The 25291-nt window shown below is 39.8% G+C and overlaps 1 protein-coding gene across 6 annotated transcripts in view; it reads left to right on the top strand.

Moving 5' to 3' along the window:
* The window catches only part of LOC144030550 (endothelin receptor type B-like), a 32445-nt gene extending 7422 nt beyond the window's left edge, over positions 1 to 25023 (top strand). For 2 of the 6 annotated variants that reach the window (XM_077536965.1, XM_077536966.1), the window contains exons 2-9: positions 8070 to 8335; positions 14312 to 14980; positions 15139 to 15251; positions 17668 to 17860; positions 19232 to 19378; positions 19441 to 19574; positions 19646 to 19757; positions 24872 to 25023. In XM_077536965.1, the coding sequence (XP_077393091.1) occupies positions 14618 to 14980; positions 15139 to 15251; positions 17668 to 17860; positions 19232 to 19378; positions 19441 to 19574; positions 19646 to 19757; positions 24872 to 24976 (1167 nt within the window). In that variant the 5' untranslated portion in view covers positions 8070 to 8335; positions 14312 to 14617 and the 3' untranslated portion in view covers positions 24977 to 25023. Of the gene's footprint in view, positions 1 to 8069; positions 8336 to 14311; positions 14981 to 15138; positions 15252 to 17667; positions 17861 to 19231; positions 19379 to 19440; positions 19575 to 19645; positions 19758 to 23650; positions 24159 to 24871 lie in introns of those variants that run through there. The other 4 variants (XM_077536967.1, XM_077536968.1, XM_077536970.1 and 1 more) reach the window with 4 other exon arrangements.
* The last annotated feature ends 268 nt before the right edge of the window (positions 25024 to 25291 follow it).

Genomic DNA, 25291 nt, shown 5'->3' with positions numbered 1-25291 from the left:
AGAAAAATGTCTCTTCTTTCATCAGGGGGGGGAAAAAAAGTACGGTATATTTTTTTTAATCTGTTTTTATGTTTTGGAGCAATTAGCATTAGAATTAGCTGAGTTTCATCATTATTTACAAACCTGTTGAAAATACTGGGAGAAAAGAGCTTTTTGCAACATGGATCTGGTTGATCTCTTATACTTTGCTGTCACCTGCTGGCCGTTTTTTTTTGTGTAATAACTACCATCGCTTTAAGCGACCACTTCAGGTCAGAAACTGCATCAAAGCCTTCATACAAAAACTCTAGCAAACAAAAACCTAAAAAACGTATAAATAAGTTTTTGGGAGTGAATGAGTTCATGAATGTACGTCCCATCATGTTAGTGTGCAGAGAAGGAGGAAGGGAGGAACTGAGGTAATTACGTGTATTTTAAACAACCACACAAATTGTAACTTTTAGTTATGGAGGACCAAATATGTCCTAACACAAAATAAATAAAAGTAGAAATAATAATGGATATGAAATATAATTAAATTATTTAAAATAATAATAATAATAATTAAAAAAAATATAAATGCCAATAAAAATAACGAGATTACAAAAATAAAATTAAAATAAAATAAATATAATATAAAAATAAATGTAGAAGTAAATACAATTGATATAAATAGATGTCAATCAATAAATAAAACTCCAATAAAATCTTAAATAAAAAGAAAAAAAAACAGACAAACCGCAAAACAAAACAAACCACACAATAAAACAAAACAAATATATTTTTTAAAATACTGAGAAAAAAATAATCTGGGAATAGGTGAATCTGAGGGGTGCTGGGCTGTACGCATACTCTCTTGTAGTAGAGGAGACGTGTAATTGGAAGCCATGCATAGCGTCATCGCCACCAGTTGCCCATCCCAGCCGTTAGATGATAGTGGAGAGAAAGTGACTAGTTGGTGGAGCAGCATGAGGTTCTCCAGGTCACCGTCTGGACCGACCAAATTTCTCCTCCTCTTACGGCTGGGACAAAAACAAGCCTCGCGCATACTTGGACGGTTAACGCTATCATTAGTGCTAATGTCCCCGCTCGCTGCAACATGTTTTGCTTTTAAACGTATACATTATGCAGTTTTAATTACAATTTAGAGCAGGTCCCAGATGTCATAATGAAGGGTGTCTGACATTCTTCAATAAAAAAAAAATACACAGAGGATCAAAAATTACAGCGTACTTGTCACCAAACCACAAAAATACCACTTGTCAATTAATTAATGTAGTGACATCGCCGAACAGAAATCTGTGTTAACAACCTGGTTGAACATTAGAGTATGTGGTGATTATGAGAAGCTAATGCTAGTATGTGCTAACAGCAGCACTGCTTACCTTTTTGTCTAAGACGTCATTAAGCCATCTTTTCATATTTCAACAACTTTAAGGTGTGAGCTTTGAAGCGCTTTGATGATAAGTCAAGTGTTTGTTGCACCGCACTCGTCTTCACGCTTTCCTGTAGATTTTTTTTTTTCTACTCACTCAATATATCAGTGTTATCGGTGTGTCTTAATTAGCACAATGAGAAACTCTTGGGGCACCCCTGCCAACATGGCCGCCACATTGGCGCCATTTTTACCCTGCTCTAGTCGACTTTTAAGTCTTGTCAAGAGAGCTGTGAAATTCTGACCATTCTCTGTTTTGCGAACAATTCTGGAACTACCAGTATAAATGGGCATTTTGAGTGACTGGTTGCTCCGAGTCCTGCCCGTTTACTTTACAAACTAGTAAGTTTAGTTCCCAGCCTTGGTTTGTGTTTTGTTGTCATTTGTTTGCTTATGAGTTAAGTTAAAGAATGCTTCCGAGCACACCAGCCATGCCTCGCCTTGCCTCCCTCCACTTTGGTCCTCAATCCCCCCACAAACCCTGACAGTATTTGATTAAAAACAAACACTCAAATTATGCATGTACGTGTACGTTGGGAAGACTCTGTAACAATCCAGTCCACGTTTATGTAGCCCTCTTCTATTAGGAGAGGAGGGACTGATCTATTCAGAATCGTCCCTGCACTTATACTGTCTAGGCTGCCCGGCCACAAGGGCGGACGGCTCAGCCTCCCCACGTGAGAATGTGTGTTAACTGGTTTTTACTGGATACGTATGTCAGAATGCAGACAGATAGAAAGGCGCCAAGCAAGGACGAATAACGGCAACATAACGGCCTAGCTCAAGTCAACTATCTTGTCATGAAGAGCCCTAAGCTAACATCCTCCTCACACTTGAACATATTTCCTTGGACCAATTGTGCTACTTTCCTACTGAAATGGGGCTTTGGCGCCATCTTGTGGCATCTTAGTTTTCTAGTATGTAATGGAAGACAGGTTCTTGGAAAAAGAACCACAAAAACGCAAATATTTGTGACTGGTGAATTACGAAACTACGTGTTCGTATACAGTACAGCCAAATGCCTGCGTACGTATGTATGATGACAAGTGTAAACTTTTCTGCAGGATATATCAATAAACGTGAGCCGCTTTCTTTTCTTTTCTGCCTGTAAATGGAATATACGTTCCTGATCTCATCTCAAGTGCAGCAGGCGGCGTGTGTCTCTGGCGCATGTTACGGATGCACAAGCCTTCACATCAGCTTTTCTATCAAGCTCCCTCTTCTCCTGCCAAAATAAGCCCCTATCATTTGTCTGGCTTGCTCAGCGCCCGGGCGGCTGAACGCGAGGAAACATGATCACACGTGCCCGTGAACTTTCCCTCAACCGCGGGCCTCCTTATTTTCTCATGAATTGATTTTTACATTTGAGTTGGCTGTTATTTCCTGATAGATTGCCGTCTTTGAGGCGGCTGACAGAAGAGCTGCAGGCGAGATTCTTATTTGGGTTGCAACTCGGAGAAATGAGAGTCCCGATCACCGCCGCAGCCCACACGCGCGCGCGCACCCGCGCACACACGCGCTCGGGCTTTTACAGTGAGGGGAGATGAGAAAGGCCTTTGCTGCCATTTCCAGACTTCACAGGCTCTTCCGCGCTGCATAAATGAGACGTGACACTGAAGACGCAATCAGGGAATGGTGGCCGTGCGCGTCGTTTCCCTTTTGATCTTCCGTGTCTTTTTTTGGGCCACTGAGAGAAATAATTAAGCAGGTGGCAGATGTGCTCGTCCTGAGAGGCAAAAAGGGGGGGCAGGCGGGAGTGGCCCCCGCTCGCTTGAAAAGCGACGACACGGCAAAGTGCGACAGCTGAGATAGGGGGTCTGCTCCACCCACTCCCGATCTGTCTGGGTGGGAGCAATCAGAGGGGTAATAAATCTCTCATCCAGCATGTCCATTAAATCTGCCGAGACCGCAATCGCACATGAGCAGGAAAATCTCCTCCCTCGTCCACGCGTCGATGCCTCGTGGAGAAAAAAAAAAAGAGGAACGCGCGGCGATGAGGTTTTATTGGGCGAGCTGACACATTTTAAAGAGTCCACACATGATTTTCAACTCAGGAGTCTTGTGTCAAAATAGCCGCAGGTCTTTATTTGACAGGAGCAAAACCACACAGTGGACTTCCTCGGCTCTGCTCTGACCTATCAAAGCATTGCAGCTTCCTCCTGCAGCTAAGAAACTGCACTCCAACATTTGGATTCCGAGGCGGCATTTACACTGTGGGGAGAAGTTACCATTACCCATCGTGCTATATCTAATTTTTTAAATATGTGGCTCAATGAAAAGTTGTATGAACGTGAACAATTTCCAATCATAGCACTCCCAGCCATTTTCACATTTCGCAATCCCGTTCGCTCCCGGCTGTTTTACTGGATTTTGACTCATTTTGCAAGGCCCACAGAATATTGTGTTCTATTGCTATAAAAGTATGTTTCTATCTGTTTCCGTTTGGCAGCAATTAGCATTAGAAGAGAGCTAAGTTTCATCAGTTTTCGCAAATCTATTTCAAATTGTAAGTAATTTAGCTCTTTTTTTCTAGATGGCCCTGGTTGATCTCTGCTGCCACCTGCTAGCCGTTTGTGTAATAACTACCATTTCTGCAACCGTTCTTTGCAGTTGAGAGGCTGAATCAAAGCCTTCTGTATGCTCTAGCACAAAAAAACGTATAAATACGTCTTTGGGACACTTACAACATTAAAAAAAACGTATTTACACATTATTGGTAGCAAATGAGTTAGAGGGACCAAAAACTGTCAGTGGTTCCAGCCAAAATGAATGTTCATGTGTGATAGACGCCACAAATTCAACTTACAATTACCAAAATTGCCCCTTTCGCAGTGATGACTTTTTTTTTTTCATTCCTTGCATACAGTGTAATTATCGTGAATACATTTTCCATCTGCAATCATACAAATGCCTAAAATACGCCCACGCTGCCCTAAGTTCTCTGTAGGGGGGAAAATATCGCCATAATCACCTGAGTCCTTTCTTTCATGTAGCCTGAAATCATTTGGATTTGACATCAAAAGATGGATGTGACGCAAGTTTCAATGTACCAATTCGATGAGTAGCATGAGAACAAAATTATTCAAATGACAAATAGCAATGAGCGTTCCGTCTGTGAAATTTGCATTCCTATTAGTTTGCGTTGTAACCACCATGAAAACTGCCGGCGAGCTTTTTGCAGTCGTCATGGTGAAGGATGTCCAAAAAATTAACATTTCTTCAAAACGCAAACTCCACTTAACCTGAGTAAAAGGCAGCAAGATTTATTTTTTTTTAAATTGGATGATGTGTTCCGGAAAAAAAATGAGCTTTTTGTTCAGAGAAAAATGCGAAATGTTTTTCTGTGCCTTTAGAAGATCTGGTGAAAAAACACCGTCGAGTAAAATATACGGATCACTCATTAGTAAGAAGAATGTGAAGGTCAGGCTGGAATTTGCCGAAAACTGCAGGGACTATCTTAAAAAAAAAAAAAAAAAACATTCCAAAAAGTTTTATGGATGGATGAGACTAACCGTTACCAAAGTGAAGGAACGGCTTAAGTCTGGAGAAAGAAAGGATCTGTGTGCATCATCCCGAACTTTCAAGCCCATCTGTGAACCTTAGTGGGGGATAATGTGGGCTTGTATGATTTTTTCTCAGACTGGCTCACTAATCTTCATTTGGTGTAACTCATGACATGAAATGTACGTTTAAAATCTGCACAAACCTCATCTGCCAAGTGAGAGACGGATGCAAACAAACTGATTGGCAAATCCTTCACGATGCAGCAAGATAATGACCCCGCAACTTGAGGTGGAAGTTTTTCGACTTGCCAAGTCAATCTCCAGTAGGGAAGGCATAAGGGCAATATCGTGATATTAAAACTTCCACAATATCGTCGTCGTCATGTTCACAATATTTAAAAGGAACACATTTGTTGAAAAAGTCAGGTTGATTTCCATTTGTGCAGTTCTAGCACCCTCTAGTGGCTAGTTTATTAGTGCAATTTAATTTTCATTAGGGATGTTTTGGCCTTCTATGTTTAATATCTATACTAATTGTAATGTGTGCTTGCATTAGCAAGTAAGTGTCTCAATATTGTTATTAGAGATTGTAGGTGGTTTATATGCATTGCTGGTATTTTTATTTTGTATTTATTTATTTATTTGTTTAACTATGAGCTATTTTTCCCCAATATTTTGACTTTTTTATTTTTTTTTTGTATCGGCATCAATAATCACAATGTCGCGATAATTATCGTACCGTGACCTTCATATCGTAATATCGTATCGTGATGCTTGGATATCGTTACATCCCTAATCTCCAGACTTAAACCCTATAGAGCAGTGTACCTGCACAGACAAAAGAGCAAAGAGGTTCATCAGGAACCTCGCTGCGGTTATTGCAAGCAAAAGGATTTGCAACAAAATGTGAAGTCATATTCGCTTTCATCTATTTTAAGTCTGTATAAAAGATTAAAAACCATGAATCTGTTTCAGTGCTTTCGATGACCTAAAAATATTGTTTCATTACAAACAAACAAAAAAAAATGCTATCTTGTAAGCTGTGTATCAAGTCTGGACGCAAATAACTGGTAATAAAGCAGGATGGAAGATTTCATATTCAACTTTTGAGGTCTTCTGACACATGTTTATAGAAATAAAGCAGGGGTGTCCAAACTACGGCCCGAGGGCCATTTGCGGCCCGCCGTCCATTTTTTTAGTGGCCCGCGACATATGCTAAAAATGGCATTTGACTCAGTTCAAATAAAATAAAAACAAAAATGTTTGGAGATGGCCAAAGTAAGAAGGGAGGGTGTCGAAAAACACAGATGCTATTGAAGGTTATTTTAGTTCACTAAAACTAACGAAAAAACTATATCATTAACGAAATAAAATAAAAACGAAGATGCTTTTTAAAAAAAGAAAACTGAAACTACATTTTATGTTTACAAAACTAACTAAAAATAAAACTAATTATAGCAAAAAGAGATAGCCTTTGGGGATGATTTTAAATGTGATTTTTAGTAGATTTATTTTTGTATAAACCAGAATAATCACGTTGCACCCATGTCTTTTTTTTTTTTTTAAATATTGTGCACAAGAAATACACATTAAAAAAAATCCTAAAACTAATACTGAAACTAGCTAAACTAAAACTAAGCATTTATTAAAGAACTAAAACTAATTTAAAAAAAAACTAACAGAACCAACCTGAAAACTAATTAAAACTAAATTTAAAAGAACAAAACTCAAACCAAAATAAAAACTAAAATGAAGAATTCCAAAACTATGATAACCCGACTGCCATATTACAAATAAATTGGTTTATATACTGTACCATTTTTATAAATATGCAAAAGGTCAAATGAATTATTTGTACAATTTTTAGGACTAAACGCAATTTTTCTTCATAACATTATGCGGCCCTTGCGTCCTTCTGATTTTCTGTATGTGGCCCTCAAATGAAAACGTTTGGACACCCCTGAAATAAAGGAATTGGCCTCGTTGTTCCAATACTTTTGACAGGCAGCCTATTTCTTTGAGGTTACAGCATTCGTGTATTTCACTTTTCGACTCTTTGAATGTTATAGCATAGCGGGTGCGTGTCCAATCACTTTCCAGGCATTCCTTCTGCTTTTTGACGCACTCTCCTGCCGAGTTATTTGGGTTTATGTCACAAGACGAACAGGGCACAAGTTGTCGGGATCAGGGAGAAGGCGAGGAGCGCCGTGATCACGTTCTCTTGCGCTGTCAACGCAGAACGGCAACACTTGATGTATGCACGGAAGATCTCTTCCCACATCTTCTGCTGCGGCTGCTGCGGGACGATTGCCGAGGCTTTCATTGAAAATGAATGACTGCCAGCTGCTTCTGTCGCTTGTCAGTGTTTGCATGCGCGGTAAACATTGTGGAGGGAGGAAAAAAAAACACATTAATTTATGCGGCTGAATGTGATATTCTTCAGGGGGCGTTGTGGTATTTAAACATGTATTAAGGTTGTGGAAGTGGAACTGACAGAAGGGCTGAGGTTTCCAAAAGTTGCCACTTTTGGAGTTTGACATCATAACGCAACGCGTCTTCAGTGCCCCTCTGTGGACCTCATTTCAGCCGACATCAAATGATCAACTGCAAGTGTTTTTGCATGTTCCTTTTCGAGGAAAACAAGTACACGATCCACTGGATGTTGCCGTGCAGTAAGGAGCTCACGTTTGTGTTAAAGTACTTCTGTCCAGCGTTAGCTTAATGTTTCAGTGTCGTTATCATGGTCAGTAGTCAAGTGTTGCTAGCCATGTGTATGGCACGTTTTTTATTGTTTTGTTTTTTAACATACTGCCTTTATAGGACTCGCAGTTGATCCGTTTAAAATTGCGCTATTCTTGAAGCCGGCCATTTATAATGCTTTGTGATTATGAGCATGCCCAGTTGTGATACATAGTCACTAGCAAAATTAAGCTAGCATTATCGCTATAAACAAGTAGACGTTAGCTACGGCTGCTACATTGGTAGCATGACTTACTCGTAATGATATCGGTTTGAAGTTTTATTATCAGCAGGTTTCTTAAGTGTAGTCTTGGACGAAAATGCTTGCTAGCTTACTCATGTTTATGCTATTTCTATATGTGATTCCTTGACGAAGACTAATCTGCAGTCTCTCCACCTTGTTTCCACCTCAGGCTCCAGTGCTGCTCTCGAACGCCCAAAAAGGTTGAGTTTGTTGACTCTTTCACATACCTGGGCGCAAAAGATCACCACTTCCTGTTTGACTGAGCTGGAGATCTCGATGAACTCGCTGGTCCGGCTCTGTCCGACTCTACGGTTGCGAGTCATAGACACTCTCATTCGAAAGGAGCTGCCAGGGATGGATGGGGTCTCTCAACGAATATCTTGACCAGATAAAAATGCACGAAGCGCCTCTCGCCGTTCAAATTAAAAGTAAACGGTGAGTAATCCCTGCGAGAACAGAAATAGTTGCAGCGTCCATTCCATTCATCTGTAAGGTTTGTTTGTCCCCCCCCCACCATCGGCACTTATTGGTTTTGGCCCACCCTAAACAAATGCCTGATTAGTCCGACCTAAAAAAAAAAAAAAAAAAGGTCGGCTGCAAATGTATCAGCGGGAGCGGTACAAGATGTATTCTCTCACAAATACGGCGAGAATTCAGCTTGCTGGCAAGGTTAACAAACAATCACCAGCATGGCGAACTCAGGGCAACTTGCTGCTGCAGCACTGACATTCTTTAGAGCTTTTGCTTTTCAAGACTTTATCCAACGAGTCGGACTCATGCTCAGGGACTTGGCTTGGACTCGTGGTCAGGGACTTGAGACTTGACTTGGAACATAAGGGCTTGTGGATCAAAGACTTGAAACTTGACTTGGACTTGGCCTGAGAGACTTGTGCCCATGTCTCGGAACTGCCTCCGGAAAATCCTCGTCACCCGATGGTACGACTTTATCACCGACAAGGGAGTGTACGCCAGGACCTGGATGTCCCATGTTGCGACTTTCCACCACCTGTCCACGTTCATCCACCAGGTACAAAACCTAACTAAACTATCAGGGTCTGGTTGCTCCAACGAGACACTCACTACACTAGACTGGACTTGATGTGATCGTTTTAGTCATGATTTATTTGACAAAAACTTTAAAAAGATTTTAGTCTAACCCCGGGTTTACACCGGATGCGGTTGCGGTGCGGTTGCGGTGCGTTCCGGCGACGCAAGCAATTAGATTCCATTCATTCGAATGGTGCAGTTTGCACCGCTTGCGTGTGCGTTGCGTGTCGACTGCGACTCAGCTGCGGCGTGCCGCAGCCCTTCCGCAAGGATAGACCTATTTTCTATTTTTGCCGGACGCCGCAGCGGTAGGCCTCCGGCAAATGGCAAGCTAGCACAAAACGCATCGAGCGGGACAGGAAGACCGACACAGTTTCAAAATAAATTTCCGGTTACCTTTCAAGATAAAACACTCGCCATCTCCTATTTCGCAAGCATGCTAGCAAAACGTGATGTGGGCGTAGACGGGCATGGAGTTAACGTGCGAGGTGTCATTCACGGTTTAGACACCAGCGAACATGGACGAGGAGAGGCTAATATTGGAGGTAGAAAGCCACAAAATAATAAAAGTCCACCTCTCTTGCTGCTTCTCTGTTGAGCACAGATTTTTTGTGTGTTTGTCGTTGTTTTTAATGCCACATGATCGCGCGCGGTCACGCGAGACAGGGCGGGAAGTGGTCGGCGACGGAGCTGCCGGACCGCAGCTGTGCGGAGCCGGTGTGGATTGGACCAAAAATTGACGCGTCCGGAGCACGCAGTCAAGACGCGCCGCACCGCACACGCAACCGGTGTAAACCTGGGGTTAGTCTTCTTACTCAATTTCATTCGTGGGTCCTTGAGACTTTTTCATCCTGCTATGATAGACGTGTCCACCCAATTATGTGTTGTTCTCTGAAACTGGTGTAATTTCCTAACTCAATCAGTCGGTCACGCTTAATGCCTCTGACAAGTGCGTCTTTTCTCCTTGATGTTGTCATGTCGGGGCAGGGACAGAGCGTGTTTTGTTCCCTCATTAGAACATGTTGCACAACGCAAACAAATCATGTCAACCCGCCGAAGCGTTGACCCAGTAAACGGCGGACGTTTTTTGTAGTCGGCTGAGCGTGACAGCTCGAAAATGAGAGTCAAGACAAGTGCCATGAACGTGGTGGACATGTTCCCTTCCACTTAGTTTTAATTGTTGAACAAGCTAAGCACAGGAGAGCAAGGACGGAGGACGCCTCTTTAGGGCCATCATGCAGCCCACGTCATAAATGTGCTTAAAACACAAACAAGAGAGATTTAAGCGGAACAATTCAGGTCAATGATAAAAACACTTTAAAGGCTTTAATGCGGAATCACAGGGGATTGTTTTATTCTTCTTTATTACTCTTACAGACAGGAAAATGTTCCTCGCAGCTTTGTTGCTTTTCCCCCTTTTTTTTTTTTTTTTTTTTTATAGGCCATGAAGTGTCTTGGCGCTCTCCTGTGACCTATATAGAGAAACACTCGCAATAACATTGTATGTCAGCCGCCTAACCGAGAACACTCTTCATACGATCGCGCAGTCAACTCGAGCAATTCTTCCGCCTTAATCGCTTGTTTTTGTGGAAGCGCGCCAATACGGTTCCTTGCCAAGGTCATTCCTCGCCGGCCGAGTGCAAGGAGGAGTTTTCAAAAGGGAGCCGGGATGCAATTAACAATGGAATGTTTCTGTTCACTGCGCGTCTATTGTACCTCCGGGCGCCGTAGCTTGTCTGCCGTGGTACAGCCAGCAACCTTCTGTGTGCACTTGCCCGCCACAACATTAGGTACACCTGCACAATCCAATAAACATGCAATTTCATAAGCTGGGAAAGCTGACGAACATTAGCGCTCAGTTGCTAACGGACACTTTCGGAATTGTGCTCTGCTATGACCATTGGACTGACAAACCATTATTTGGGGGGGGGGGGGTGATGGTGCAGTGATTGGAGACTAATACTCATAACATGGAGCTACTGTATAAGGAATGGCCAAAACATTCGGTACACTCCAGTGCTATACAATTGCTATCCAATAAAAGAGCTGTTTTAAGATATGAATGATAGTTAGAGGTAGACCGTTTTTTGTTTTGTTTTGTTTTTTTATGGCAAACAGGATGTCAATTTAAACTTGTGTTAAAAGGGCTGTCTGTTGGTTTCACTCAGGAAAATGCACTTTTTAAATACAGGATTTAAACAAACTTTATAGATATGGGCTTTTCATAACGTGTGGGGGTGATTTTGTCCTAAACCCACACACCCCCCAGCCTGTATTTGTTTTTGTTTTTTGTTTTTTGTTTTTTTTGTTTTTTTAAGAGCTCAGAATTGTTCATTCGGTAGTCTTACCGATTCAACGTCTTGTCATCATTGCTCTTTTTTTTTTTTTTTTTTTTTTTTTGTGTATGTGTGCGTGCGTTTGCGTGTGTGCGTTTGCGTGCGTTTGCGTGCGTGTGCGTGCGTGCAAATACGTATAAATTTATACTCATTCATTCACCTAAAACCTTATAAATATCCCATTACCCTTCGCCTTAACCAGGTACTTCAGAATCTTGCCAGAGTCGTGAGGTTTAAATGGTCAGGAGACCAGAGAAAAGGTCAGAAAAAAAAAGAAATAAAGAGAAAAGAAAGGTAAATCAAAGTGAAATCCAGCACCGACCAAACACTTCCTGCCTTCCCCATGATTACAATTGGCTGGAGGGATGCAATCACTGTCTTTCCACAGAAACGTCCCGCTGTTTACAAAACAAACACAAAATGGCAAAATACAGGCTGGGGTGGGTAGTTAGGACAAAATCACCACCAAACGTTTACATAAGCCTAGATGTGTAGACTGAGAAGTAGTTTGTTTGTTTAAATCCTGTATTTAAAAAGTGCATTTTCCTGAGTGAAACCAGCAGACTGGGCCTTTAAGGATTTAGGATTGGAGTTTTACATTACGTTAACAGTGCGTTCCGCCGAAATCAGCCCGCACCGGAAGGTTGGGTGCGCTCATCCGGCAGTCATTTGTGCATATACTAGTCCATATGCAGCAAAACTCCTTTTTGCCACAAAATATATAGAATAGCTTTACTGTTTGTGTAACGGTGTTTTTATTCCATGATTTTTATGTTCTTCAGTTATACTGACTCTTTTAGTTATCACGTACTGTACATCTTTTGAAATGGATGCTACATAGTTGATAATACAGTAAAATGGAGTCGATTATAGATCCAGCAACATGTACGAGGACGACCTTCTTTCAGCTAGCTGCAGTGGCTTACTTGGAACATTAAAAGAAAATGTTATCTTCTGAGGAAATACATTTTATAGAGGAAATACTCGCGTTCAAACGTTTCATTTTGTGATTAAAAACCTGACTTGTGAATAAAACGATGCAAATCAATAACTTATTACAGACATAAATGACACCTTTTAATCTCACAGCCCCCCTGGTCATGAACACGGATTGTTGCTTTACATAACAGGCTTGCATAGTTTGAAACTTTCCACCGTAGACGAAGGAATGATGTGCAACTTGTTTTTTTCGTTGTGGACATTTAAGACTGCAAACACATTGATTTTGGCATTGTGTCTTCCATGGATCTGCGTGTCCGCCTTAAAACAATCCTAATTGACGTTTTAATTACCGCCCCCAACACAGGAAGTTACAGTCGATCTTATGCAGACAGACGGCTTGCATCAGAGCCGTAGCCTGCGGTGTGCTGCCATTCACTTCAAAGACAAACATTTTACGAGGTTTTCAGGATGTCACAGCTGGTCAAAAGGCTATTACATGAAATTGTTTCATCACACCAAACAGTGTTGCCTTGGGATATGGAAATGAGCCAAATGACTTTTTTCTTTTAGTTTTTTTTGTTTTGTTTATTTTTTTATGAAGATGTAAACTGTCATTCAGCCAATTGAGAGCAAAAAATTTGAGATGTTAATTCGCAATTAAGCATTTCGAGATGGCACCGTGTTGATATTAGGGATGTAACGACATCCAAACATCACGATACGATATTATCACGATATGAAGATCACGATACGATAATTATCACGATATTGCGGGGGGTTGGCGATAAAAAAAAAAAAAAGAGCTCACACTAAAAAAAGCACAATATTGTGATTTTGTACATAACAACAATGCATACAAACCACCTACAATCTCTAATAACAATATTGAGGCACTTATTTGCTAATGCAAGCACACATTGATCGCTTCATAAGAAAATTAGGTTCCCCTTCATCTGACAATTAGCATCGATTTTAAACATAGAAGGCCAAAACATCCCTAATGAAAATGACATTTCACTAATAATATGTATACCTAAAGGATATGTTTATTATGCTGTATGACAAAATGTTTTTATTAGTAGCGGAATGCTTGGTCCAAATGTGTACGCAACTGCGGAGCAAGGAGCAGTTTTCACACACACACTGGGAACATTTTTTAATAGGTATGAGCCAATATGAGCAAAAATATCAAAGTACTAAAATGACAGCTCTAAAATGTGCTTATTTGAAATATTTGGGGAAATAAAAACAGCATTTTTTTCCCCCATGTAACACATTCTATTTCGTTTTTAAACAAAATATACGAAAATTGGTACATTAAGACATGTGGCATGTTAAGTATATAAGTAAATAAATGTTGATATTCTTCTGCTTTCATTTTTCTTAGCAAGACGCAGTGTCCAATCACTGGTGAGCTATTTTTGCATTAATTAAAGGCAATTAACTTCAAAGACGCATCTGGTTTTTATTTTTTCGGTACGATGCAAGCTGCAAAGGCACCCGTTAACTGCCGATCTAAAGTTAACGAGCAATATCGATTCTGACGCCTGCGTATTGATACGTGTACTGTAATGAAGCCCGCAACGATATATTGCCGTATCGATATTTTGAACACATCCCTAGTAAAAATGTTTTTGCGAATTTTCGGCATTTTTCACATTTTCTAGCATTTCCAGTCAAGTTTATTTTTTGCAATTAAAAAAAAAAAAAAAATAGTGGATGAAAACCTATTTTGTGTTCCATGTAACATTTGACATTTCAGCTGATCGAACCTCTTCAAGCCGTTCCAGTCAGCCCGTTTGGTATGCGTCAGAGTTCGAACGGCGGCGTTCACACTTGGATCAAAACAAAGGAAATGAGCCTGTCAAGTGTGAAGGCACCCTCGGTTGGCAAATTTTGTGTTTCCAGATGCCTGCGTGAGATGTGCTTGAGCGTATCCACTCTTGCCGGATGACGGTGTTTCCGTCGGATGTTTGTTTGTCCTGAGAGACGGCGTTTTTCCACTTGAGTCCAGCACACCTGCGGAAAGCCATAACATGATCTCACTCTTAACAACAGACACTTGAACGGCGTCCTTTTGTTGAAGGTGATGCATCAGAGGTGGCAATTACAGTCAGCGCCGACAGACTGATGAATAATGACGACAGCGGCGGCTTCGTCTATAAAACCTTCCGACGGCCGAGCTGCGGTATTTACTGCGGGCAACTTTACTAGCAAGCCCAACTCCGATCAAAAAGGTAAGCTGGGACAATTCATTTTATAATTGCCTTTTGATCACTGCATCAAGTTACTTTGCTGCCAAACTCCCAGCAGCTCTGATGCTAATTACTCTCGTTCGGAACCCGGAGCTGGCAAACACATCCGAAGGCCGTTTTTGAAGAAACCGCAGACAATGCGGGCCGTCGCTCTGCTTCTTTGTCTGGGAAATGTTCTCATTAGCAGCGAGGCCGGCGAGCGGCGTTCCCAGCCCGCCGCTGGTGCAAAACTCTCAGTGATGGACGACCGCGGAGCCAACGTCTCTGCCAGACCCCCTCCCGTGTGCGCCCGCTCGGCGGGAATCCGGGATCCCTTCAAGTATCTCTTTACGGCCGTGTCCGTTGTGTTTTTTGTGCTGGGAATTGTGGGAAATTCAGTCCTGCTGAGGATCGTTCACAGGAACAAATGCATGAGGAGCGGCGCCGACGTCCTGATTGCGGGCCTGGCTTTGGGCGACCTCCTCCACATTGTGGTCGGCGTCCCAGTCAACATCTACAGGGTGAGTTATTTGCCTCACGACGTGTAATTACAAGGCCGTCTTAATGCGACGCCTTATCGGCCTTCTTCACGCACGTTCTATTCATTTCAGGCTTATCTGAAATTGATTGTTATTACAGCGAACACATTTTTTATTTTTTTTTTCCCTCCCACATATAGCTCATGGCGAAAGATTGGCCCTTTGGCTCAGTGCTGTGCAAGCTGGTGCCCTTCATCCAGAAAAGCTCAGTTGGAGTTATCGTGCTGAGTCTGTGCGCTCTGAGTGTTGACAGGTAAGGAGATGAGAATTTGCTGTCCAAAATTCTGATCAACTCATTTACTGCCAATGACGGCTATACACGTCAAAAATCCATTCTAACTAGACTGGCAGTGTAATGACTTAAAAATAAAGAAAATAACATTTTAAAATTCCCATCATGCATAATGCAGCCAATTTGTGTACTGTAAGCCATTCGGTCCAGAGAAAATGGTGACCCCCTGGGCCACCCGCCGCCCATGCGCACCACATATGCGGACAGTCTGTCGCGTCAGCTCGCTGCATCAATCATTTAACAGCAACAAGCAGATGTCGCATAACTCGTCTTTTCTTCAACTTTTTGTTCATCCAAGTTTGTTCGTTTTGCCACGTCAGTAAATAACTCGACTGAATGCAACCATTGCTGGGTGATACTTGCTTTAAGTAAAATTCCTGCTTTTCTCACCAACATTTCGATCCCTGATTTTGATTGATTTTTTTTTTTCCTTTCAATAAAAAGAAAATGACAGACATTATTCAAAACTTGGAGAAAACGGCCCTTTAAGCACAGTACAGTTTCATAATAACAATTAAATCTTGAGGAATTTATCAATAAATTATCCCCTTTGAGATTAGGGATAAAAAAAAATATTTTGCTCTAATTATACTAAGTTCATTTTGTGCTGTTGTAATGTTTAGCGAACTTCCGTATCGCACCACCGGAAGTGGTCAGGTAAAAAGCAAAAAGTGACTTGATGGGAATAAACATCGGTGAAGTGTGTAATTGACTTGGACAAGCTATAGAACAGATTTTATATAGCTTATTACAACAGCTGCTACTCAACTATGAAGTGGATGAGAGTGACTATGAATGACTGCTTATGCAATGTACGTATAAATGTTCAGTATGGTTGACTCCATGATTGCATTCCTCTGGGCTCCTAACAATAATTCTGACAATTGTGTGTTTATTTGCGCAATTTTTCCATTCCATATGCCAATCGTCTTGTTTTGAACAGTTTTTTTTTTTTAAAACATTGCTTGGCAGCAGACTGTGTGTTGCTCATTGACTGACGCGGCAAACCCAAACCAATTCCAAATGACTGACGAAAGTGAACCGCCGCCATGTCTTCAGAGTAAAAAGTACGTGTCGGCGTTTTATGGAAGTTTCTAAGCGGGGAATTTTTTCTTTATTCTTTGTTTTTTTTTTGCGTTGTGTTTTAATCACAATTACATCAAAATTACGGTATTTATCAATGAAAACAATTAATTGCCCAGCGTTAGTTATGTGCAGCTAATAAAAAAAATAAATAAATAAATAAATAAAAAACTCAACATTATTGATCGGTTGTCGTATTATAGTGCATCAAGTTGGTGGACTGAAATTCCCAGTCGCAGGCGAATAAACCTCATTTCATTTCTTTTCACTCTTAAGTTGTGAAGGTCATTTTCAACACCTGAAACTAATAAAACATATCTCAGGTCTTCAATGTCACAGGAGCGATTCGCCAATGTGGCGTTAATAAGCACTGAAAAAAAGAAATTCTTACAGCAGAGGTAAAAAAAAAAGTGAGACAAAATTCAGTTGGCGTGTTTTGTGACAAGAGACGGCATCTTTTGGGAAAAGGAATCTAAATTTGGTTGGTTTGATTTGATATATTAATCAAATGTATTTTTTTTATGTTTACATATTCAGACTGTTCAGTATAATGACTATTAGTTGTTGAATAGGACCGAGCTCTGCTTGATATATAGCAACAATCTGTAAATAATAAAATAAAAAAAATAATAAATAATACAAAATAATAATAAATGAAGCTCCTCCCTCCTTGCAATATCAATATTAACTCATTTGCTCCGAAAGACGTATTTATACGTTTTTTATGTTTTTTTTTTTTTTAATGCTAGAGCATTGATGCAGCCTCTAAACTGAAGAAAACGCTTGAAGCAATGGTAGTTATTACAAAAATAGCCAGCAGGTGGCAGCAGAGTTTAAGAGCTCAAACAGAGCCGTGTTGCAAAAAACTCTTTTTTTTTTTTTTTTCCCCACTGTTTTAAACAGATTTGTGATGAAACTTAGCTATATTCTAATGCTAATTGCTCCAAAACGGAAACAGATAGCAATGTACTTTTTTTTTCCTGATGAAAGAAGAGATGCAAATTTTTCTTTTGGTAGATTTCATATTTTGTAGCAATAGAACACAATACTCTGTGGATCTTGCAAAAGCAGTCAAAATCCAGTAAAGGGGTTGCTTCAGTGAAAATGGGTGGGAGTGAATGAGTTAATTAACCATATAAAAACAATATATATTTTTTTTAATAGACACAGCTTTGCAGTTTGCCCCGAGCACACAAAAAAAAACAGTAAATAAGTGAAACTTTCAGTGAATAACGTGAAGGTTTGTCTGACATGACACTTGGAGGGCTGAAAAAACCCAAAATGCGTGTTGTAGGTACCTCGCGGTCGTATCTCGGCGACGCCTCAAAGGGACGCGAGTGTGCGTGTGGTCGCCTCTCATTTGGCTGGTCTCCATTACGCTGGCCATACCCGAACTCGTCGGCTTCGACGTGATAAACGTGGACTACAAAGAGCGACATCTGAGGATTTGTCTGCTTCATCCGGTGCAGACCACGCCGATTATGCAGGTGACCTGATGCAACCCGCCAGTAACAACCTGCCTTTGATGTGACTTCCTAATCCATCGATGGAATGCAGTACTTGCCCAAACCACCAGCTTTGTTGTTTTAATGACCGCTTTCACAGCAGGTATTTTGTAAATAGTAAATTGCACGGCCAAAAACGACATACATAATTATGTTATGTTGTTGAAGTCACAATCAAAAGGAAGCATCCATTTCATTTTTTTGACGATTATATTTATGTATTAAGCAGCGCACAACTCTGAAACGTAACGTTAGCACAAATGCTACAGCTAGCATGAGGTGTCATAGACTACTAGCTAGATTCTAGATTCTTCGCTAATATTACGGATCAGTAAATTATGTGTTTGATGGTCACTATTGCAATTACACAACTCTTCTCCTTATTGAAAGTATTTACTTATTTGCTTTGTTTACATCTCAACAGTAACATTAGCACTTATGTTGGCGCTAATCAGGGTTATTAGAACAGTTTGAGTTTTCTTTTTTTTTTCCCCCCTCGCATTTTGACTGTTGTTTTTTTAAATTCACTTAATTTTAATTAGTTTTTTAAATTGGAAGTCAATCCATATTTTCTTTACAATATGTTCTATGCACCCCAACTAGTCTAAACATAGCATAGCATTGTGATTAATATTGCATCTGAGGAATACAAATAAAGCAACAAAATCCACCCATTTTTTTTTGTTATCCATCTCAGAGGGTGGCCATTTTACCACATGCTGTCAACTGAAAATGACATCACAGTAGCGCAGGGGCTCAGACAACGACCAATCACGGCTCACCTTTTTTTTTTTTTTTTTTTTTTCTTTTCCCCCCCTGAGTTTAGTCATGTGATGTTTGCAAGCTGAGCCGTGATTGGTTGTTGACCTAAGAAAATGTGATTTGTTGATTGATTTGAAAATGTCATTTTCAGTCAACAGCAAGTGACAAAATGGCCGCCCCCCCTGAGATGGGGGGTGGGCGTGGGGGGGGGGGGGGGTTAACGGGTGGATTTTGCTGCTTTACTCATGTTCCATAAGTGCAATATTGATCAGAATGCTACATATAACATATTATTGGTGTTGTGTTGACTTCACTTTTAAATAAATTGAGTACTCAAGTACAAGATTTAAAATACAAATCACTGTATTGTGTCATAAAATAAACTAGTATTCCGAAACATCTATCAAAATTACTCAAACTAAACTTCCTCTTCTTCAATTAATTCCATATTTCTGAATTCATTTGAAATATATTTGTTTCAGTATTGCTGTATGTCCGTACGGAAAAAGGAAGATCAAACAATTGTTTGAGAATTGTGGTTTTCTCGTTTACTACTGTTCATTTCCTCCTTGTGTCTTGTTTGGTGAGCAGTTGTATAAAACCATAAAGCACTGGTGGCTCTTCAGCTTCTACTTCTGCATGCCACTGGTTTGGACGGCCATCTTCTACATGTTAATGTTCTGGATGAATGTGCTGAAGAACAAAGACAATACATTAATACATGGCGACGCCAAGCAGGTAAGGCACGTATTTCCTGATTTTCAACGTGACTTTTTATCGATGAAGCGTTATGTTTTCAGAGGCGAGGCGTATCAAGGATTGCTTTCTACTTGGCGCTTTTGTTTGCTGTCTGCTGGTGTCCGCTCCACCTCAGCAGAATCTTGATGGCAACCGTGTACGACCCGAACGATCCAAACAGGTGCCGGCTGCTCAAGTGAGTTGAAGTCATGTGACTTTTTCAGCGTTAATGATTGGCTACCGGACTGAGAATCTGCACTGTTGTAGTGTCTTTCTTGTGCTGGATTATGTTGGCATCAGTTTGGCGTCCCTCAACTCGTGCATCAACCCTGTTGTGGCCTCGTACGTGGTCAGCAAAAGGTTTAAAAGCGCTTGCAAGGTGAGATCTTCTTTCTCCAAAATGATGAGACTCAATAGAATTCTTTGTCCGCAGAACGCAACTCAGTTTTTCTACACAGGAGAAAAATTGTTGAAAATTGTTGTACAGCAAATTTGTCGTTTCATTTACTCACAAGCTTTTTTTTTTTTTTTCATCCTTTATTTCGTATGTTTTGATTTATTTAAATAATTCTGTAATATAAAAAAAAAATGTCATTCAACTTGCAACTCCATATTTGTGAAATTACTTTCACTCATAGTATTCATATTTTATGTCATATTATAATACTTTTTAACTCATTCACTGGCAGCCATTTTCACAGAAGCAATCCCATTCGCTGCCGGACGTTTTACTGGATTTTGACTGATTTTGCAAGGCCCACAGAATATTGTGTTCTATTGCTATAAAAACATGGAACCTACCAAAAGAAAGATTAAAGTCTCTTCTTTCATCAGGAAAAAAAAGTATGTTTCTATCTGTTTCCATTTTGCAGTAATTAGCATTAGAAGAGAGCTAAGTTTCATCAGTTTTCACAAATCTATTTAAAATTCGAATTGAGCTTTTTTTCTAGATGGCCCTGGTTGATCTCCTTTGCTCTGCTGCCACCTTCTGGCCGTTTGTGTAATAACTACCATTTCTGCAACCGTTCTTTGCAGTTGAGAGGCTGAATCAAGGCCTTCTGTATGCTCTAGCATAAAAAACAAAAAAACAAAAAAAAACGTATAAATACGTCTTTGTGACACTTAAAACATTAAAAAAAACGTATTTAAACGTTATTGAGAGCAAATGAGTTCAATAACTTAATTCTTGTAACATTACTACTTTGTTAAAAATTGTATGTTCGTAAAATTTAAGAAAATTTTTTCGAATAATTCAACAACTTTATCCTCGTACAAGTATTTCTTTTCTCATTATATTCTTTATTTTAGTAAAATTAAGACATTATTCATCCAAGCATTACAATTTTATTTTGATAAAAATAACTATTTCCTGGTAAAATGATCATGTTACTGTCATCATGTTACAACTTTTTCTTGCAATACTACATTATTTGTTTACACTTTATTCAGAAAATTTGCAACTTTATTCTTCTCATATTATCACGTTATTCTTGCAAAATTGCAATTCTCATAAAATTGTACCTTTTGGGGATGAAATTATGACTATTTTTCTAATATGACTTTCCTCCTTCAATGAAGACTTTTTTTTTTACTTTACTTTACTTACTAACTATACTTTCATACTGTTACTAACTATACAGCTATTTTTCTTGATTAAATAATATTATAAATATATTGTCATAGAAATTGCAAATTTATTCTTCTAATCTAACAACTTCATTCTTGTAAAATTACTGCTTTTTTATATGATACTATAACTTTATTTTCATATTACTAAAACTTTCTATTTAAAAAAAAAAAAAAAAAAAAAAATCACCTTTATTCTCTGCAGCTTGCAACCATTTTTCCACTAAATGAAGTGGTTGTAATAGTTAACTAACGTTTAGTGTTCCTCGGCATCATGAAACAAATACATTTGTTTCTCGGGAACACAACATAAATTGTGCCTGTCGTTCAGTGTCAGCCATGTTTCAGTTGGACTTGTGTGCTTTATTGTTTGGATCTTTGATGGGATTTATAAGGCCTTTTTTTTTTTTTTTTTTTTTTTTTAATACGGCGCTGTGATATAATGCCGCTTTTGATTTACGCTGCTTTTCTCGCAAAGAAGTCCGGCAAGCATTAACTGTGCATTGAAAATGTGAAATGCAACACTTTGGATCCATAAATCCGGTGCAAACTGTCGTCGCCTTTTGCCTTTATTTGATATTTGATTTATGGATGTTTACTATAGCGCTTTGTGCGCCGGTGTAGGACTGCACTGCATCACGCGGAGAGCTTTATCCAAAACACTGCCCTAAATAAGGTAAGAAAAATAATACAAACAAATCTGTAGTGCAGCCCTACACCTGCGCACGAGCTTCATACATCCTGTGTTGTACCCGACTCTCATTAGACAGCCGAGACGTGCCTGAAGAAGTGGCCGCTGAGTGTACATTCCTCCTCACAGCCCTTACACATTGAGTCATGTCCATAAAATGGACTGCAGACTGCAGTGAGCAAGCACCCAGGGGTGCAATAAGTGAAAATGGTCTGGAAAACCATTGTGAGAGGGAAGATGGAGGGAAAAAAAAAACAAAACACATCAGCAGATAGCCTCACAGCAATTTTCAAGGGACATATTTTAAAAGCTTTTATTTTATATAGTTTTAAAAGAAAAAAAGGAAAAAGATTCACGTGTTATGATACACTTTACAGACTGATGATGCTCGCTTGCTGCTTGTGACCAGAAGCAGTCGACAATTTCTCTACTGTGCCTTATTAGGTCGTGTATATATTCGACATTAGCTAGGAAGTCGGGCCCACCGCTGTTAAATATGACACATATATGACAAGGATTAACGTGCCTGCAACTTAACTCATTTACTCCCCAAAACGTACAAGTGTCCCAAAGACGTATTTATACGTTTTTTTTATTTTTTATTTTTATTATTTTTTTTTTTTATGCTAGAGCATACAGAAGGCTTTGATGCAGCCTCTGAGTGGCAGAGAACGGGTGAAGCAATGGTAGTTAATGCAAAAATTGCCAGCAGGCGGCAGCAGAGTATAAGAGATCAAACTGGCGGATTTCCCCACAATTCTAAACAGATTTGTGAATAATGATGAAACTTATCTATATGTTAATGCTAACTGCCGCAAAACGGAAAAGGATAGAAATATATTTACCTGATGAAGAGACTTGTTTCTTTTTCTTCGGTTCTGTTTTCAAAGCAACAGAACACAATTTTCTGTGGGCATAGCAAATTCAGTCAAAATTTGCCTACCACTGGATATTTGTTTCATTATATGTATGTATTTTTAGTTCTTGTTTTGTGTGTGTTCTAAAAATATGTATTTTATGAGCACATGGAAAAAAAGATTTTTCCACTCATTTTATGAAGTTTTAAAGAAAAAATTGCTATAATCGGCTATTTCGAGGAATAGTATATTGACAGTTGACCCCCGCTATTTGCTATCAGTTTGGACCACAAATAGAAATAATATTGGGGGGAAAAATGTCATGTCGATTTTATGCATTATACTTTTTTTTTTTTTTTTTATTAATCAGTAGATGAATCGGTCATCACTATTTTCTTCTGCAAAAAATTGATGAAAATGGCCCTAAAAAAAAAAAATCCATATCGGTCAAGCCCTAGTAGGAAGCAGTGCAAACTCCAAGCTGGATTTTCACTGCAGGTGCAGCTGCCCACTTCCCTTTTAATTAATGTCTGGATCCAATATATCCTATATTTTGACTGTCTATTTCCATGTAATGTAATGTTTTAAGTAAAACGTAGACCAATTCCACTGTTTTTACACTAAACTATCAAATCCTGTCGAACCGTTTATTCCATGCAAGTATTTTAACACACATCAACAGCAGCTAATGGAAACACAAATGGAAACAATGATACATAAATGATAAAAAAAATTATTGAATGTAGCTTAAAAAAAAAGAAAAAAAAAAGGGAGGGGCGGTGCATCATTTGTGTAAACGTCATTGCACAGTGGAAGCGAAGGCATCGGAAGACAACCCAGACGATGGATTTCCATTTACATTTTGCACCACAATTGCTCATGCAGTCAACCATATGCTGACATTGAGGGAGGCTGCCAATATCAGCGCGTGCGCTGCCATCCCCAACAATGCGACATCCGGACCACCGGTCCCACCTCATCACCTTTGCTCAATTCACACTGCTGCAACAGGCCGATTCCACCTGGAGAGAACGGGCAGCCGGGGCCTGGCATGACTTCTTTATGTCGTCATTTTGGGACAATTTTGTCTTCCATCAGCGGTGAGCAGAGCAGCCCCATGACGACGACAATGCGCTTCCTGCCTCGCATTCTCCCTCTTTCCTCCAGTCCCATTGAGGAGTTGTTCTCCGCGTGGACATGGATGGTGTTTGATCACCGGCCTTCCTGGGAGCTGCCCCCTTGCTGGATGCAATGAATGTAGCTTGTCTGGCAAAAGATGCGGGGAGGCCTGCCGGGGACGGATAAGACATCCGGGAAGATTCTTTCCAAGGTGTATCCAAAGAGAAGATGTCAAATGCTATGTGGAAGAAAATATGTGGCCTTAATACTAAGGAACCGGTGGACTAGTTTGTGTTGGATTATTTCCAGACATAGGTTGCTTATTAGATTAACAATATTCTGAATTTATCATTTTGATTTTTCTTTGTTGTTGTTCTTTACAAAAAGGGACTAATCAATAGAGCCAATTACGGTGGCTCAGGTAATCTGATTTTAGTTAGTTTTCAGGGTGGTTCTGTTAGTTTTTATTAGTTTAGTTCTTTAAAAAATAGTTTTAGTTCAGTTTGTTAGTTTCAGTATTAGTATTATTTTTTTGTGTGTTTTTTTTTTATGTGTATTATTTGTGTGCAAAATTTAAAAAAAAACACCATGGGATCGACGTCATCTTTTGGTGCCTTTCTATTGGCTGCTGCTAGATGACGTCACTTCTGTGTGACATACTTTCAAACGTCATTATTCCGGTTGATATCAAAATAAATCTACTACAAATCACATTTAAAATCATCCCCAAAGGCTCATGGATTAAATTAATTACCAAAGACTAAAACGAAGAACGTTTGCTATAATTATAATTAGTTTTGTAAATATAAAATGTAGTTTCAGTTAGTTTTCATTTTTTAAAAAGCCTGTAACAATATTGTTTTTTTAATTTGAGTTTTTTCATTAATTTTAGTTAACTACAATAACCTTTAATGGCACCTGTGTTTTTCGACACCCTCCCTTCTTACTTTGACCATCTCCAAACATTTTTTGTTTTGTTTTGTTTATTTGAACTGAGTCAAATGCCATTTTTTAGCATATGTCGCGGGCCACTGAAAAATGGATGGCGGGCCGCAAATGGCCCCCGGGCCGTAGTTTGGACACCACTGGACTACAGTATGTCTCCCGGTTGTCCTGATCTTAAGTTTCACCTTACAGTGTTAAAAACACTCATTGTTGACGCCCGTGTGTGTGTGTGTGTGTGTGTGTGTGGTCCTCCAGGCGTGCCTTTGCAGTCGGAGTCCGCCTCTCGACCAAGTCCCTCACGACGACCCCCGGCACGCGCCGTCGGATCAAAGCTGCTTGCCCGGCCGAGAGGTGGCTTAGCTGTGCCAGCAACTCATTGTGCGCTCTCATACTCCTCCCAGTATACGGTACGCTAGCTATTAAAGCATTTTTCATAGAGGGCTTGCAACCATATGGATGGAAACTGCCTGCGTCATCTTGATAACCATCAGAGACCTTCCAAAATCGCGAGGGCAATAAAGTTGAAATGTATTGCAAGAATAAAACGGGAATATGAAAAAAACATTTCTAAAAGTTTGTCACAGGTGCAATATTCCAAGACTAAAGTTTTCAAGTTGATTTTGTTTTCTTTCTAGAATAAAGATGTGGGTGAGAAATGTCTTATATTTACATAAA

This window comes from Festucalex cinctus, chromosome 11, assembly GCF_051991245.1.
Source record: "Festucalex cinctus isolate MCC-2025b chromosome 11, RoL_Fcin_1.0, whole genome shotgun sequence".
NCBI lineage: Eukaryota > Metazoa > Chordata > Actinopteri > Syngnathiformes > Syngnathidae > Festucalex > Festucalex cinctus.
Note: the sequence above shows the minus strand (reverse complement) of the source record. Positions and strands in the feature narration are given on the sequence as shown.